This window comes from Pecten maximus, chromosome 2, assembly GCF_902652985.1.
Source record: "Pecten maximus chromosome 2, xPecMax1.1, whole genome shotgun sequence".
NCBI lineage: Eukaryota > Metazoa > Mollusca > Bivalvia > Pectinida > Pectinidae > Pecten > Pecten maximus.
In genome coordinates, this window is record NC_047016.1 from 40,343,398 (window position 1) to 40,359,741 (window position 16,344).

At 35.2% G+C, this 16,344-nt stretch overlaps 1 protein-coding gene across 1 annotated transcript; it reads left to right on the top strand.

The window, feature by feature from the left end:
• Positions 1-1,487: 1,487 nt before the first annotated feature.
• LOC117341443 lies at positions 1,488-2,743 on the top strand. The gene is made up of 2 exons (XM_033903295.1): positions 1,488-1,637; positions 2,445-2,743. Exons 1-2 carry the CDS (start codon positions 1,566-1,568, stop codon positions 2,694-2,696), a joined length of 324 nt encoding a protein of 107 aa, XP_033759186.1. The 5' UTR covers positions 1,488-1,565; the 3' UTR covers positions 2,697-2,743.
• Positions 2,744-16,344: the final 13,601 nt, after the last annotated feature.

Below are 16,344 nucleotides of genomic sequence, written 5' to 3' on the forward strand. Positions count from 1 at the left end.
AATGAATGTCATTGAGCTCACTAAAAGTAACAAATTTGTAAAAGTTCAAGGAGTAGTAGTGTACAGCCAGCTGGATTGAACCGGCGACCCTCGGCTTACTGGTTCGCAGCTCTACTGACTGAGCTAAAGCGAAATTCCTAGCCCAAAGTTAGAAGCTTTATAAGGCGATCATACAACTGTGTACAGTATAAATCACAATCAAAACCCGGCCTGCTACAAATTCATTGTGGGTTTACAGTACACACTTGACTGTTTAGGTAGCAGTGTACAGTAAAAATGCCAAATTCTGAAAAATATGGCACATGCTTTAGATATGTAAACATTGCCAGTTAACCTTACATATAACCTCTAATAAAGTATATATATTTGAAATCTGTACAACATTTGCAATTTTAATAGAGCTCTGAAGGATAAGTGAACTGATATTTTCTGTGATTTTTAGAGCTGTGAATACCATGGTAACAGCTTAAAAAATTCTCAAAAATTGCAAAATATTATGATATTTGACCCAAAATGGCACAATTCTCTATACAATTTTTTTTCTGAAACCTATTTAAAATTAAATATCTCTATCCCAAAGACAGAATTAATCTTGTTTGGACATATGTTGTAAATTAAGTTTTTCCGCTATCTTACCTTTTCTGTGGGCTTCCATTTTGCGCTGTAGGCGAAACTAAATTTCCTGTGTAAACACACGTTCGGAAAATCCGGATATTTAAAATCCGGAACCAATTTATTGATTTTTGTTTTAATAAATGTGAAGCCTGTATGTACTACTTCATACTGGATATACCAATTATAGTGTACATTTATTTTTTCATTTTTTATACATATCATAATACAGGAGTTATTTGCTTAACAAAAAAATTGCCCATGGCCAGGCTGTCTTACTGTGGTGTGCTACCTTAGGTTCTTATCAGATAGTGACAGATACCAGTATAATTTCTACATCATTTAAGTTTAATGTACATGTAGTTTTAGACTCTTTACCCAACAGCCAAAGGGCGGACAGATTTGTGGGTCATTGGAGGTAATACTATTTCGAAAGCTCTGCACCATTTACCTATTTAGATGCCCATTGAAGTACAAGATGGGACACAATTAGTCTTTATGGCAACTTTAACAAGTTTTATCTCACTATTTCTCCTACCTTGTATGTTACATTGGCCAAATTTTGTATCATACTTATGGTCTGGTCCCACACTTTCTGTACAAAAATATGATATCCATTACCTGATAGTGCTTATTTAAAAATATGGTTCATACATAATGTAATTTTGGTTAAACATTATAAAGGTATAGATATGACAGTTCATTCCCATGAATTTATAACAACTTGTTTCAACAGATCATCAATGTTCCTCTGTGTGATGCTTTCTTTTAAACATAAAACCTCTTGATAGCAATGATGGCACATTCCTAGTATGACTTTATCTGCATAGTCCATATCTTTTTAAATAATAACCATGATTCATTAACAGAAAATTCATGGAGACGAGAGAACGAGTCTTGAAGGAAGCTGCAACAAGGTGGACATTAAGGAAGGAACAAGTCATCTAGACAGGATGACGGTAGTTAATGTGGAGTGTTCATCTAGACAGGATGACGGTAGTTCATGTGAAGTGTTCCTACTAATGGTATGGCTCATTTACATAATATGAGGAAAATGCTTCCCGTATTCACAAAATATTTTGTCATACATTATGCTGTATATTTGTATGCACATATTAATTTTAGAATCTGATTTATGTTATGAGATAAATATATAGGATAAACTATCTGATTTTATTTCGATTGTCTAAATCGCTATAAGGATGGAAGTTGTTGTTCCTCTTCTATGGATCATACTACCCTCATTTATAGAAAATATGATTGGCCTCCCCATGTGATGTTTCAAATGGATGTAATCCACCCAAGAGTTAAGTAGGGGTATGGGTTAAAAGCAAAATTTCAGCAACGTTCCTCATTTATATAAAATATGGTTGCTCTCCCCAATGATGTTTCACAACAAATTTGGAAGATATCCACTTTGGGGCTAAGGAGAAGCAATTTTAAAAGTAAATGTCTAGAGCAATACGTTGCACAACCAAAAAGGGTCTATAGATGCATTACCAAAATTGTGAATTTCATAATTTCATTTTTGTCCCTGGGGAGAGGGTATTCTTTACTTAAGTTTATAAAGGAAAATCACATTTAATTGTTGATCTGATATTTCTATTGGAATTCATTCTAACTTGGCTAAATTGGATGAGTTTGATGGTATGCACATATTGACTTTGACTGACCCTCCTGGCCTGATCTGCAGCGAAGAAGGGTCAAACTAACTGAACTATTTCAAAAAGTGACTGTTCCGGCCCATGGGCCTCTTGTTTTTCATGCTTTCATATACAAAAAAAATCATAGAAAAGTGAAATAGTGATAAGATGTATTTTCTTCATTTTCAGAATGCTGATGCTGTAGTATCACAAAACCCACCGGCTGTGATGAGGCAATGCCATGTGATGGCTTACAGAAAACACATTATTGACCAACTGCTCAAGTTTGCCAAACCTATCAGAAACAACTGTGACCTTCTGTTCTGCAATTCAAGTGGGAAACAGATGTTTCGGTGTACCAAATGCAACAGAATGTGTCACAAGGCATGTCTTGGAGTGTGTGAAGGAGCTGATGTAAGCACCTGTATTTTGTGTGTTTGAACTTGTCACATATCCTATAAACATAATGTTATCCAGTGACATGTGTATATAGATTTTTATGATAGATATGCTTAATATAGGTGAATATGATGTTAGATATGTCATGATAAATGTGTTACAAATATTTTACGTATACAAATACAGCCTTTGGTTATCAATGGCTTTACAGACCTGAACTGGACAATATTTATCGAGGCACGGAAATTTTGTTTGTATTTCATATATAAAATGAAGTAGAATGTATATTGATTGAGATAAAAAAAACTAAGAAAGTTCCTTGAAAGTAACTCATCACATTACTTATAGGTCAATATAATGCTTCACCAGGTTTGTTATATTGACCTCTGCCAAAAATACATCTCAGCACGGATGACATAATTTCTATCTTTAAATGGAGTCAACATAAGATTCCATGGACATGAAAAAACATTATATTGATTTATTGGTTATATCATTAGGACCAGTGAGTGATATATAGTGTTATATACACAATCATATAAGGAAGTGATTAAGTTTCTCTGGAACAGTTTGCAATGGATAAAAACTGAAAATTACATTGGCAGATCAATGAGGTTAGAAACTTTTTTAGAAAGGTTAGAGAAAGGTTTTTAATTAGCACATCCATATTGTTTCCCTGATTAGTGGGACTTTTGCACTTATTAGGTCAAATACAGTATGTTATAGATACATATTACATTAGGTCAAATACAGTATGTTATAGATACATATTACATTAGGTCAAATACAGTATGTTATAGATACATATTACATTAGGTCAAATACAGTATGTTATAGATACATTAGGTCAAATATAGTATGTTATAGATGCATATTACATCAGGTCAAATACAGTATGTTATAGATACATATTACATTAGGTCATATACAGTATGTTATAGATACATATTACATTAGGTCAAATACAGTATGTTATAGATACATTAGGTCAAATACAGTATGTTATAGATACATATTACATTAGGTCAAATACAGTATGTTATAGATACATTAGGTCAAATACAGTATGTTATAGATACATATTACATTATGTCATATACAGTATGTTATAGATGCATATTATACCTGGCACGAATGTAGAGTTGTGATATTGTTACTATATTCATTTACTTATTCATTTTTAAGTGTATGACTAATGTAATCATGTCAATAATGTTCATGTTGTTGTGGTTGCATTTTCATCTTAAAATTAATTATTTATTGTTTATCTATTAATATTTTAAGATTTGCCCCATTGTTTAAAGATTAATAAAAGAAGATAAAACTATATATTGTGTTGATTTTTATTTTTTAAATTACAAATTAATTCAGGTAATTAGTTGAAGTAAACTAATGAAAGATTTGGCAAAAAACTATTTCTTGATGGAGGGGGAGGGGTCACTTTACCTTAGCCAATCCAATACAATTCTGTTGATACTTCATGATCTGATGTAAATAATAATACATAATTCACCAAAAGTTTATTAATTTATTTCAATCAATTATTCTATGTATATGTCAGAACACTTTAGTGTCACTTTACCATGGCCATGGTAAATTTAAAGTGCCTCCCCCCCCCTTCCATGATCACATCAAAATCACTTTTCTCAGGCAAACTTAGTTTTGTTACAATGTAAATAATGTGATTGAGATTAACTGAAAAAAAACCCAATCTTTTTTAATGGTAAAGTTCTTTGTCAATGGCCATGGTAAAGTGACCCCCCCCCCCCCCCCTCTCCTCTCCCTTACATGATCACATCAGAATCACTTTATTTCATTTTGGTTATAGTAAAGGGACATCAAGCTTCCCCAGCCTGCAATGATCTACCCCAAACTTGTATTGTAAATACTTTGTTTTTCTTCAGTAAAGTTGTTATAAAAGTGACCCCCCCCCCCCTCTTCCTCCCCCTTACATGATCACATCAAAATCACTTTTCTCAGGCAAACTTAGTTTTGTTATAATTTAAATAATGTCACTGAGATAAACTGAAAAAAAAAAATCAATCATCAATTTCTTGAACGGTAAAGTTTTTTGTCAATGTGGTCATGGTAAAGTGACCAATAGCTGACCCATCATCAATCATCACTTTCTCCGTTTCTATCACTTGCCTATACTAATCTTATTTTTTGTATAGATAAATTGAACTAAAATAATGAAAGGTTTGGTTAAAAAAAATCCATGCTTATGTATTGTTAGTTTATTGATGGGAGAGGGAAGGAGGAGTGGGGTGGGTTGGGGGAGGGGGGTCACTTTACCATGGCCATGGTAAAGTGACCCCCCCCTCTCCCCCCCCCCTTACATGATCACATCAAAATCACTTTTCTCAAGCAAACTTAGTTATTTCTCAAGCAAACTTAGTTTTGTTTTACTGTAATGTTTAAGGAATTGAGGATTTAAAAAAAATATTTTGTGAAAAAGATCAATCACAAAAAAAAGCAATTTTTTTATTTCATTTTGGTTGTAGTAAAGTGACATCAAACTTCCGCAGCCTGCAATGATCTACCCCAAACTAATATTGTAAATACTTAGTTTTTCTTCATTAAAGTTGTTATACATGTATATCAAAGTATTGGAAGGAAAGGAGAGGAGGAGGAGGGGGGGGGGGGGGGGGGGGGGGGGGGGGGATGGTGAAGTGACCCCCCCCCCCCCCCCCCCTCCACACACACACACACACTTATCTTAGACCAATTTAGTTTTGTTATAATGTAAAGTTTAAGGAAATGAGGATTTAAAAAAAATATTTTGTGAAAAAAGATCAATCACAAAAAAAAAGTAAATTTTTTTTATTTCATTTTGGTTGTAGTAAAGTGACATCAAACTTCCCCAGCCTGCAATGATCTACCCCAAACTAATATTGTAAATACTTTGTTTTTCTTAAGTAAAGTTATAACATTTTGAAAAGATATATCAAAGTATTGGAAAGGAAGGAGAGGAGAAGAAGGAGAGGGGGGGGGGGGGTCACATATGTTACATTAATTAGGCCATACCACAGGTACTTGCAAAAAAAAAAAAAATCGTACCTTGGCCTTATAACTTATAAGGCCATGGCCAAGGTATGATTTTTTTTTTTTGCAAATTAAGCATGCGATTCTAATACAATAATAACTCGTCTATAATGTAACATTTAAATTAAAAACATCATAATCATGTCCACAAGTACCTGTGGGCCATACATCATTGTAATTTACTGGCCAAGAAATCGAAACATGTACATATATATATATTATACTAGTTATCATTATACACAATATAGGCCTAGTTACAATACAAACAACTGGCTTCAAAAATTTAAATAGACATATTTAATCTTTCAGTTGTAATAACTACCCCAGCCCAATGGATATCAGGGCTATTTTTTCCACTACACCGGGCTAGTCGTAGCCTCACGAAAACAAAACTATCTCATGGCGTTATATAATAATAACTGTCTAGAATATCTACGTAATGACTTTAAACCGAGTTGACAATTATCGTTTACAGTGTTCATATGTTAGAATATACGTACTTACGCATATGATTTCACGTCGTTTCTCCTTCTTTTTGACGAGGACGCCATATGGACCGAGACCCCAATTAGCTTCGCTATATGTTTCATTGTAACATTAAAATTCATAATAAATTCCCAACATCTCATATGCAACTTTCCATCTGTGATCTCACCTGGCCAAGACCAACATCTGAGAAGCAAAATATGAAAGTTTCAACCCAGCATGTTGGCAGGGTTGCCAATTCACTCACGTGAGACAAACAAGAGCTCCCAGAGGGATCTTGGCGCCCACCATTGAATGATCTTCATAGGTTCCATGTCAGATTGATCTTTTCTCTACTTTTCCCTTCATTTTAGTAATCTGTGCAAATTGAGACATCCCTCCAGTACTTTTCAAACAAGGGAATCCTAGCTATATAAAAAATTTGAGATTTAACGATAATGGCTGTTTGTTTGCCAGGTTGTTTTCAGGACAGACTGGTCCAAAAATGCAATACAAGGGACCAAGGGGAACCTACTTATGAAATTTGAGAAAGATCCATTCAGTACTTTGAGAAATAGAGATAACAAACTTCAATTGTCAAAATCCAAGATGGCTGCCTGTCGGCCATGTTGTTTTCCAATTGATCTCAAAATGCAATTAGCATAACGAGGCACCAAGAGGAACCTACATTTGAAATTTGAGAAAGATCCCTTCAGTACTTTCTCAGAAATAGTGATAACAAACTTCAATTGTCAAAAATCCAAGATGGCTGCCTGTCAGCCATGTTGTTTTCAGATTGGTCTCAAATCGCAATATGCATAACTAGGCACCAAGGGGAACCTACATATGAAATTTGAGAAAGATCCATTCAGTACTTTCTCAGAAATAGTGATAACAAACTTCAATTGTCAAAATCCAAGATGGCTGCCTGTCGGCCATGTTGTTTTCGGATTGGTCTCAAATCGCAATATGCATAACTAGGCACCAAGGGGAACCTACATATGAAATTTGAGAAAGATCCCTTCAGTACTTTCTCAGAAATAGCGATAACAAACTTCAATTGTCAAAATCCAAGATGGCTGCCTGTCGGCCATGTTGTTATCAGATTGGTCTCAAAACGCAATATGCATAACTAGGCACCAAGGGAAACTTACATATGCAATTTGAGAAAGATCCATTTAGTACATTCTCAGAAATAGCGATAACAAACTTCAATTGTCAAAATCCAAGATGGCTGCCTGTCGGCCATGTTGTTTTCGGATTGGTCTCAAAACGCAATATGCATAACTAGGCACCAAGGGAAACCTATATATGAAATTTCAGAAAGATCCATTCAGTACTTTCTCAGAAATAGTGATAACAAACTTCAATTGTCAAAATCCAAGATGGCTGCCTGTCGGCCATGTTGTTTCCGGATTGGTCTCAAATCGCAATATGCATAACTAGGCACCAAGGGGAACCTACATATGAAATTTGAGAAAGATCCCTTCAGTACTTTCTCAGAAATAGCGATAACAAACTTCAATTGTCAAAATCCAAGATGGCTGCCTGTCGGCCATGTTGTTATCCGATTGGTCTGAAATCGCAATATGCATAACGAGGCACCAAGGGAAACCTACATTTGAAATTTGAGAAAGATCCCTTCAGTACTTTCTCAGAAATAGTGATAACAAACTTCAATTGTCAAAAATCCAAGATGGCTGCCTGTCAGCCATGTTGTTTTCAGATTGGTCTCAAAACACAACATGCATAACTAGGCACCAAGGGAAACTTACATATGCAATTTGAGAAAGATCCATTCAGTACATTCTCAGAAATAGCGATAACAAACTTCAATTGTCAAAATCCAAGATGGCTGCCTGTCGGCCATGTTGTTTTCTGATTGGTTTCAAAACGCAATATGCATAACTAGGCACCAAGGGAAACCTATATATGAAATTTCAGAAAGATCCATTCAGTACTTTCTCAGAAATAGTGATAACAAACTTCAATTGTCAAAATCCAAGATGGCTGCCTGTCGGCCATGTTGTTTTCGGATTGGTCTCAAATCGCAATATGCATAACTAGGCACCAAGGGGAACCTACATATGAAATTTGAGAAAGATCCCTTCAGTACTTTCTCAGAAATAGCGATAACAAACTTCAATTGTCAAAATCCAAGATGGCTGCCTGTCGGCCATGTTGTTATCCGATTGGTCTCAAAACGCAATATGCATAACTAGGCACCAAGGGGAACCTTCATATGAAATTTGAGAAAGATCCCTTCAGTACTTTCTCAGAAATAGCGATAACAAACTTCAATTGTCAAAATCCAAGATGGCTGCCTGTCGGCCATGTTGATTTCCGATTGGTCTCAAAACGCAATATGCATAACTAGGCACCAAGGGAAACCTACATATGAAATTTGAGAAAGATCCCTTCAGTACTTTCTGAGAAATAGCGATAACAAAAATTGTTTACGGACGGAGGGACGGACGGACGGACCACGGACCACGGACGCAGGGCGATTTGAACAGCCCACCATCTGATGATGGTGGGCTAAAAACTCACGTAAATACGTCCCTAAAATGTCCCTTCTCACGTTGAAGCAATCCTCACGTAACGTGAGGTACAAATCTCACACATCGATAAAGTTTTCTCAAGTAGCCTCACGCGAAGCCATGAAATCGGCGACTTTAGCTTGGGACTGTTCAAAGGGGAATAACACTTACAGTTTTTGTAATGATTACACCAGACGTCGCGCTTCACATCCGGTTGGTAGCGACAGAAGCACGTTCGGAGAGCCGACTTCTGAAAGCGATTTAACTAAGCTTAGGCCTACAAAAATAGTGAGTAATATTCACATTCTCAGTTTATAACTGAACAATCCCTTTGATATTTCGTGAAATATGCCGTCGCCTAAAAGGAAAAGATCGCTATCTGGTCCACTAAGCTCGCCAAGTTCAAAGAATCGCCATTGGGAAAAAATCACGATTGGATTTCGGAAATGAGCATGTCTATTGCAAGTTGTTTAAAGCTAACTTTTCGATCAGATCAAGCGCAGTATGTGATATAAAACGCCACATTTTGTCAGTTGGCATTGAGTTGGTTTTTCAGGTAAAAGTTTATGTAATTACCACAGCTAGAAATTAAACTCTTGACAGATAATATAATTCAGAAGTAATCACATTTTATTTTTACTTTTGCAAGACTGTCGGGAAATTCTATATGGCAGTGACGGACAAAATGATTTCAAAGTTCCCCCTGCTTGATCCTTCTTTGACATGGCTTTTTTGGTACCTAGCCATAGAGCTATATACTTTATCTACTAGAAATTAAATCCAAAAATCTCAAACACTTACAGTACATAATATATTAATAAATAGAACATTTATCCATTACTTCAAAACATTTTATAATCTTAACCCTAAACTATTGAATAAAGCTATTAATAATCAACGTAAAAAAAACTATTGGAAACTTATTTAGTTCTTTAAGTTCTACAACTGGCAGCTAGATTACATGTAATGTCACCAAGGATGAGGAGAAGGATTCACTTGAGGAGGAAATTATTGACCATCAACTTGCTCCGGAGGAGGAGATTTCAAAGCAAGAAGATATATTAAATAAATGGCTTAAATATCTGTTAATGTCTGATATTTTTTCTACGACATTAAATCATATAATAAAACGCCGTGACGCCGCGACGTCGTAAAAAAGTCTCACACATTGGAAGAGCCCAATGTGGGATATCTCCCACATTGGGCTACTTACAGGTTGGCAACCCTAGTTTTATCAACATTAAGAGTTAATTTCCATCCATTATTATATAGATACAATGCATTTAACATTTCTTGGAGTGACTGAGGTGACCTGAGGAGAACGGTATCACCCGCATACATAATTAAAAATAGATTGATCAAACCAATTTCAACTGATTGGCAGTTCTCTCTAATAAAACACATTTCACAATCATTTACATATAAACTGTACAAAATAGGCGACAAAATTTCTCCTTGGAATAAACCGATCGTATTTCTATAGTATTCTGACAATAATCCATTATGTTTGATGCAAGACTTTACATTATCATTTAAAGATTGTATTATTTTTAACATCTTTCCATCAATTCCCTGTTTTATAAGTTTTGACCATAAACGGATTCTATCAATTAAATCAAAAGCTTTTTTATAATCTATAAAGCAGCAGTATAATCTTTTTTTATTTTTCAATGTTTTGTTAACTAAAATTTGCAGAACAAAAATAGCATTAACTGTAGAAAAACCAGGTTTAAATCCAAACTGAGCATCCGTTATTACATTATACTGTTTATCCCATTTCATCAGCCTCTTATTAAGAATAGATGTAAATAATTTGCCCATACAACTTATTATTGTCAAACCTCTGTAATTATTCGGATTATCGATATCACCTTTTTTGAAAATTGGAACTATACAACCTTTTGACCAAGATTCTGGAAAAAGGCCAGACTGAAAAATATTATTGAAGACATTTGTAATACATGGTAGCAACTCATTCTCACAATCAATAAAAAAAATCATTTAAAATATTATCCTCACTACAACTTTTGCTCCTTTTCAGATTTCTTATTGCAGCAACCACTTCATCCTCACTGATTTGTAAATCTAATTCGTCGAAAATTGTCTCACCAGCCGTAATTGACACGTCACCATTGCCAAAATCATCATTGTTTAAATTTTGGAAATGTGCATAAAATTCATCCAATTCTTTATTAGACTGCATTGTCCTACTTTTAGTTTTCGAGAAATATTTATAAAACTGTTTTGGGTTTTTTTACGAATCAGATCTAACATATTACCTTCAGGTCTGTTATATTGTCTGTTCAACCTGTTTTCAAGTCTTTTGTACAATGTCTTTTTTCTATAAGGATACGATGATTTTCTTCTGACTTAGAGCAGTTGATGTTTCCCAATGCATGTTTATAGTCAAAATATTTTCTCTTACATTCATATGTAAACCATGGCTTGTCATCTGACCTTTTAGAGCTATGTTGAACATTCATATTGTCATTTTTGGCACTCACTTTACGCACGTCACAATAAGGTAAAACACATGTATTAACAAGTTTACAAAAATCATCAATAACACCATTTACATCATTTTGTGAACTAACAATTCTATTCCCAATATCTATAAGATTATTTACATTAACACTAAGATTATTTCTAATAATATTTACGTTTTCATTTCTCCATTTAACAGACTCACTTGCCACTCTTGTTGTAGTGTTTATTTTAGCATTCTCTGGTTTATTAGGGTATTTAAACTTTATTTGAAAAGACAGTGGTGAATGATCTGAAATCGTTGAAAACTTTCCGGACTTGAACAGGCTAATATATTTAAAATTGTCTAAAGTTGTTAACAAATAATCTTCAGTGCTTTTACCATTCTTACTGTAGAAAGTGAAGCTTCCATCTCTGTCTCCTTCATGTCGACCATTAACAATTCTTATACCAGAAGATTTACATAGTGATAACAATCTCCTACCAAACGAGTTAACGAATTCATCCATGTTCTTTCTTATAGTTATTGTTTTATCTGGATAGTAGTTAAAACATTTAAACATATTAATTACGTCTTGAGTTGGATGGTCATTTTCAATATAATCATATCTAATCCCAGTTCTCGAATTAAGGTCTCCAATTACATACACAGAACCTTCATCACTATACCTTACAAGCGTTTCCTCTAATCTTTGAAATACATCAATATCATTAGTTCTGTAAAATATACTGTTTTCTGGAGGAAAGTAACAGAAAATAAAATGCATCGTACAATTATGTTTGGAAAATTTCACCACAATAATGGTATCACTTACATTTTGAACAATACTAACATTGTGATATAAACAATGTTTATAGAAAATAACCATTCCTCCTCCCTTTCCAGATTTCCTTGGATATGCAAATTTTGAATAACCGGGGCATTCAAAAGAATCGTCCTCTGAGATCCAGCATTCACTGATACATATTACATCATGGTTTTGTATAGTTTGTAGACATTCTATGTCGTTCAGTTTAATACAAAGACCTTTGCCAATGTTCCAATAAGCCACGGATATGTAATCATAACAGACACTCTCCGCGCCTCCCTAACTTTTGTTGTCATTGCAATTAAGATGGTGCGACTTAGGATTATCGTGATAATCACTCCTACCAAGCCTAGTCCTATCTGTTCCAACTCGTCCAGGTGGCGAACGAGCTCCCATGGGATTATCAGTATATGATCCATTGTAGATATCTGTAGATGATCTCCGAGCTCGTGAGGCCGGAGGTTGGTTTCGGTCCTCATTGCTGTTAGGGGTGGAGGCGGAACGCCCTCTCTTGTTGGCTCTACTTTTGTTTGGCGTGTAGCTTGTTTCCTGTTGATTTCTTTGGGTCGAGTTTGTTGTCCCCTGACCATGGTTATCTTTCTGTCTCGTGCTTTCAGAGCACCCTGTTGAGTCACCTTCATAAGGTTGACCATCAATGAAAAGTCTGTCTTTAACAAGTTTCACGTGATGACCAGCTGATTTATAGTGTCTCATTACCGGGTATAATTGTTTCCTCCTCTCTTCCACAATGTCTGAAAACTGTTCGTTTATGCCATATCGCTTTCCTTTCAACAGATATCCCCGCCGTTTAACTTCCTCTTTGTCCTCATAGTATAGGAACCTCACAACGATAGGGTGATAATTGCCGTGCCTGTTGAATCTATGTACATTGGCAAATTCAATATACTTATGGATGCCGAGTTCAAATTTGAAGAACGGATAGGAATTTAGAAAAATATAATATATATATATATATATATCTAGTATATATTTATATGTCATTCGATACTCTCCTGTATATTTTATATATGGAAAATTATATGTTAATTTCCTGTGTGTATATAAATCAATTACGATTAATATTAGCTTGTATTGTAATACATGGAATGTATGTACACATGAAATGCTCAATGTTTTGTGGGTAGGTGGTTGAGAGAGGGAGAGAGCGTGTGGGTGTGAGTGAGTGAGGGTGTGCTAGCCGCTAGGGTGCTTATTATATTATATATGGTTGTTACATTTTAGTGATAAGTTGTAAAACTTAAACTAATAAAAGAAACTGAAACTGAGTTCAAATTTGAAGAAATCTCTGACTTTATCAGCAACCACTTCATCTTTTTGTTCAAGTAGGCATGTTAACACAAGGTTGTATTTCATTGAGCGGCATTGTTGATCCTCCATCGTCCTTTGCAAAGCTCCAGTCTCATGCTGTATATTTAACATTTCATTTTGGATTACTGTCATGCTTGTCACTTGATCGGTCATAGAATCGCTGCATGTTTTAATCTCTTTGTGAGCCCTAGAAATGTTTTTTTCCGTTTTGATCAGCTTTTTCCTTCACATTGTCATAAAATTCCCCTATTGCCTCAGCACTTTTCTCTAATTCCAAGTTCTTTTCTTTCACAGCATGGACTTCAAGCTCTAACTGTTGAACTTTTCCCGACAATTTGTTGATGGCTATTTCAATTGTCTCTATTTTGTTCACTTTATTCTCTATTCTAATAAGTCTCTCGTCTATATGTCCCATTTTCTGAATAAGTTGGTGAAGCGAGCTTGCAATATCAGGGTCACTGCCTCCATGTAACACCAAACGCGCCCCTTCTAGCGCCTCAGATGTTGAATTGGCCATTGTTCATATAAAGTTATGACTACTAGAGCGTGACGAATCACCGGGCGTGTGGACGCCTCACTACAGTGGCACAGGTAAAACGCGTGTATATCACCTTTGAATCTATTTATAGCAATATGGAATGCATAGGTGAACAAATAATTATCTCAAAAGCAACTTAATCAGTGTCAAAAACACACAAGAGACACATCATAGAAATGCAAAACAGCTCCGATAAAGAATACACCCAAATTTTCCATACTCATCACATCAGTTCACCGATATTCGTCCATTTCTGTCAGAGCAAAACTGTTCGTGTAAGTCTACCTGGGCGCCGCCATCTTCGTCTTCGTAAACGGTGACAAACTACAGTCAGCACTCAATGTACGTAGTATTGATTATTTCTATTATTTTTTACATTTTATTTGAATTTTCACGTTAACTGCAACTAGTCAAGAAAGAAAAACAGGGCATCATCTTAAAATCACCGAAACCATATTCAAAACAATACCTTGATGTACATCGTACAAACCCTTCACCGACACAATATCTCTTCTTTTGCAGAATTATTTCGTTGGCATTTCCCATTTATATAGATATCAGTCAGGTTTCCAATCAGGGAATATTACTGTTAATCTGTAACAGAATGTGGGAAACCGCTACTGTCTAGTTTTCTGTGACATTTACAAGACATTCAACAGAGTGTCAACTGTGGCATAGGGGATTGGAAGTGAAAATGTCTGCAAATATTTGTATCCCATTGTCTTTGCTACCTCCCGTAACTACGACTTTTTCAGGTCAAGTAAATTGATTCTCTCTAGTATAAAGTCTCTTAAAATCTTCTCTGTGTATGTCCCTTTTAAGATACATTGTAGTTACATCATTTTCTCTATGTATGTCCCCGTTATAAGATAGTTACATCATTTTCTCTATGTATGTCCCTTTTAAGATAGTTACATCATTTTCCCCGTCTATGTCCCTTATAAGATCGTTACATCATTTTCCCCGTCTATGTCCCTTATAAGATCGTTACATCATTTTCCCCGTCTATGTCCCTTATAAGATCGTTACATCATTTTCCCCGTCTATGTCCCTTATAAGATAGCTATATCATTTTATCTATGTATGTCCCTTATAAGATCGTTACATCATTTTCTCTATCTACATGTTTGCCCTTTATTCGAAAGTTCCGTCATTTTCTCCGTGTATGTCCCTTATATTTCCCTGAATTACAGCCATGATCGAGGACCATATATATCAGTTGCCTAAACAATCGGTTTGACTAAATTTGCTATGCCTAGATAGAATATTATAATCTATCGCATGCAAATCGATTTATTGAAGATAAGGTCTGTGATAAGTTGGGAAAGTTTGTGTTCATTTCTTATGGCGCGGGAAGGATGTCATAATTAAATATTTTTGCCTAGGCAAAAATCGAATATTGCTTAGGCAAAAATATTTCAGTCTTGGCAATATTCGATTTTTGCCTAGGCAAAAATAATTTTGTTTCGATTATTGCCTAGGCAAAAATCGAATTTTGCCTAGGCAGAAATTGAGGCAAAATCATTTTTGCTTAGGCAGAAATATATTTGCCTAGGCAAAACTATTGGTAGTGGTTCCCCATGTATAATCTCGTATTGAGGATGCCCACAAGTAATATACATGTATTTGGGGTATTCCATATGTTGAGATGTATGATAAGAATATTTCAACACAGAGTTGAAAGGTTTTTAAAAAATGTAGAAACAATACGATTCTATTAAAGTTGATTTTCATAGTAATAAAATTGAAAACATTGTTTGAAAAGAAAACAGACCAAGTACACCACAGTGGCTTCCCTTGTCTGCGTGTGTGTTTTAATAAACTGAGGACATTTTTTTGTTTAAAAAATGCGTCCTATATTGCAAATCGGACATACATAATTACATACAAAACGACACAATCAAGAATCAAAATTCTCCTGAAATGCGGACATAGGCGTCATCAATTTATTTGATTTATTAGTCATACTGATATTAATAAGAATAAATGTCGTAAATAAAATATTAATATACATCGAGTTCGATACTGATACATACATTACACTATATATATTGTATTATAATGCATTATTTTTAGTGGTATACATTACTTCTGCATTCATAGAAAAAATCATATGGTATGAGCTATTGATTTGCCATTCATCACTGTCGTAATGTCGTCTCCTCCCGCCTGTTCACCATTCCTTCCAAACGTCAAAATATCGTCTCTTCCAGCCTATTTACAATTCCATCCAACCGTCGTAATGTCGTCTCCTCCCGTCTGTTCACAATTCCATCCAACCGTCGTAATGTCGTCTCCTCCCGCATGTTACCATTCCATCCAACCGTCGTAATGTCGTCTCCTCCCGCATGTTACCATTCCATCCAACCGTCGTAATGTCGTCTCCTCCCGCATGTTACCATTCAATCCAACCGTCGTAATGTCGTCTCTTCCCGCATGTTCACCCCTTCCTTCCGTCGTAATGTCTTTTCCTCCTGCCT

What these genes read in the sequence shown, in the direction of transcription:
- LOC117341443 (XM_033903295.1), top strand. Translation starts at nt 1,566, where the DNA reads ATGACGGTAGTTAATGTGGAGTGTTCATCTAGACAGGATGACGGTAGT. An exon ending in GTGAAGTGTTCCTACTAATG is followed by an intron (nt 1,638 to 2,444) that starts GTATGGCTCATT and finishes CTTCATTTTCAG; the next exon opens with AATGCTGATGCTGTAGTATC.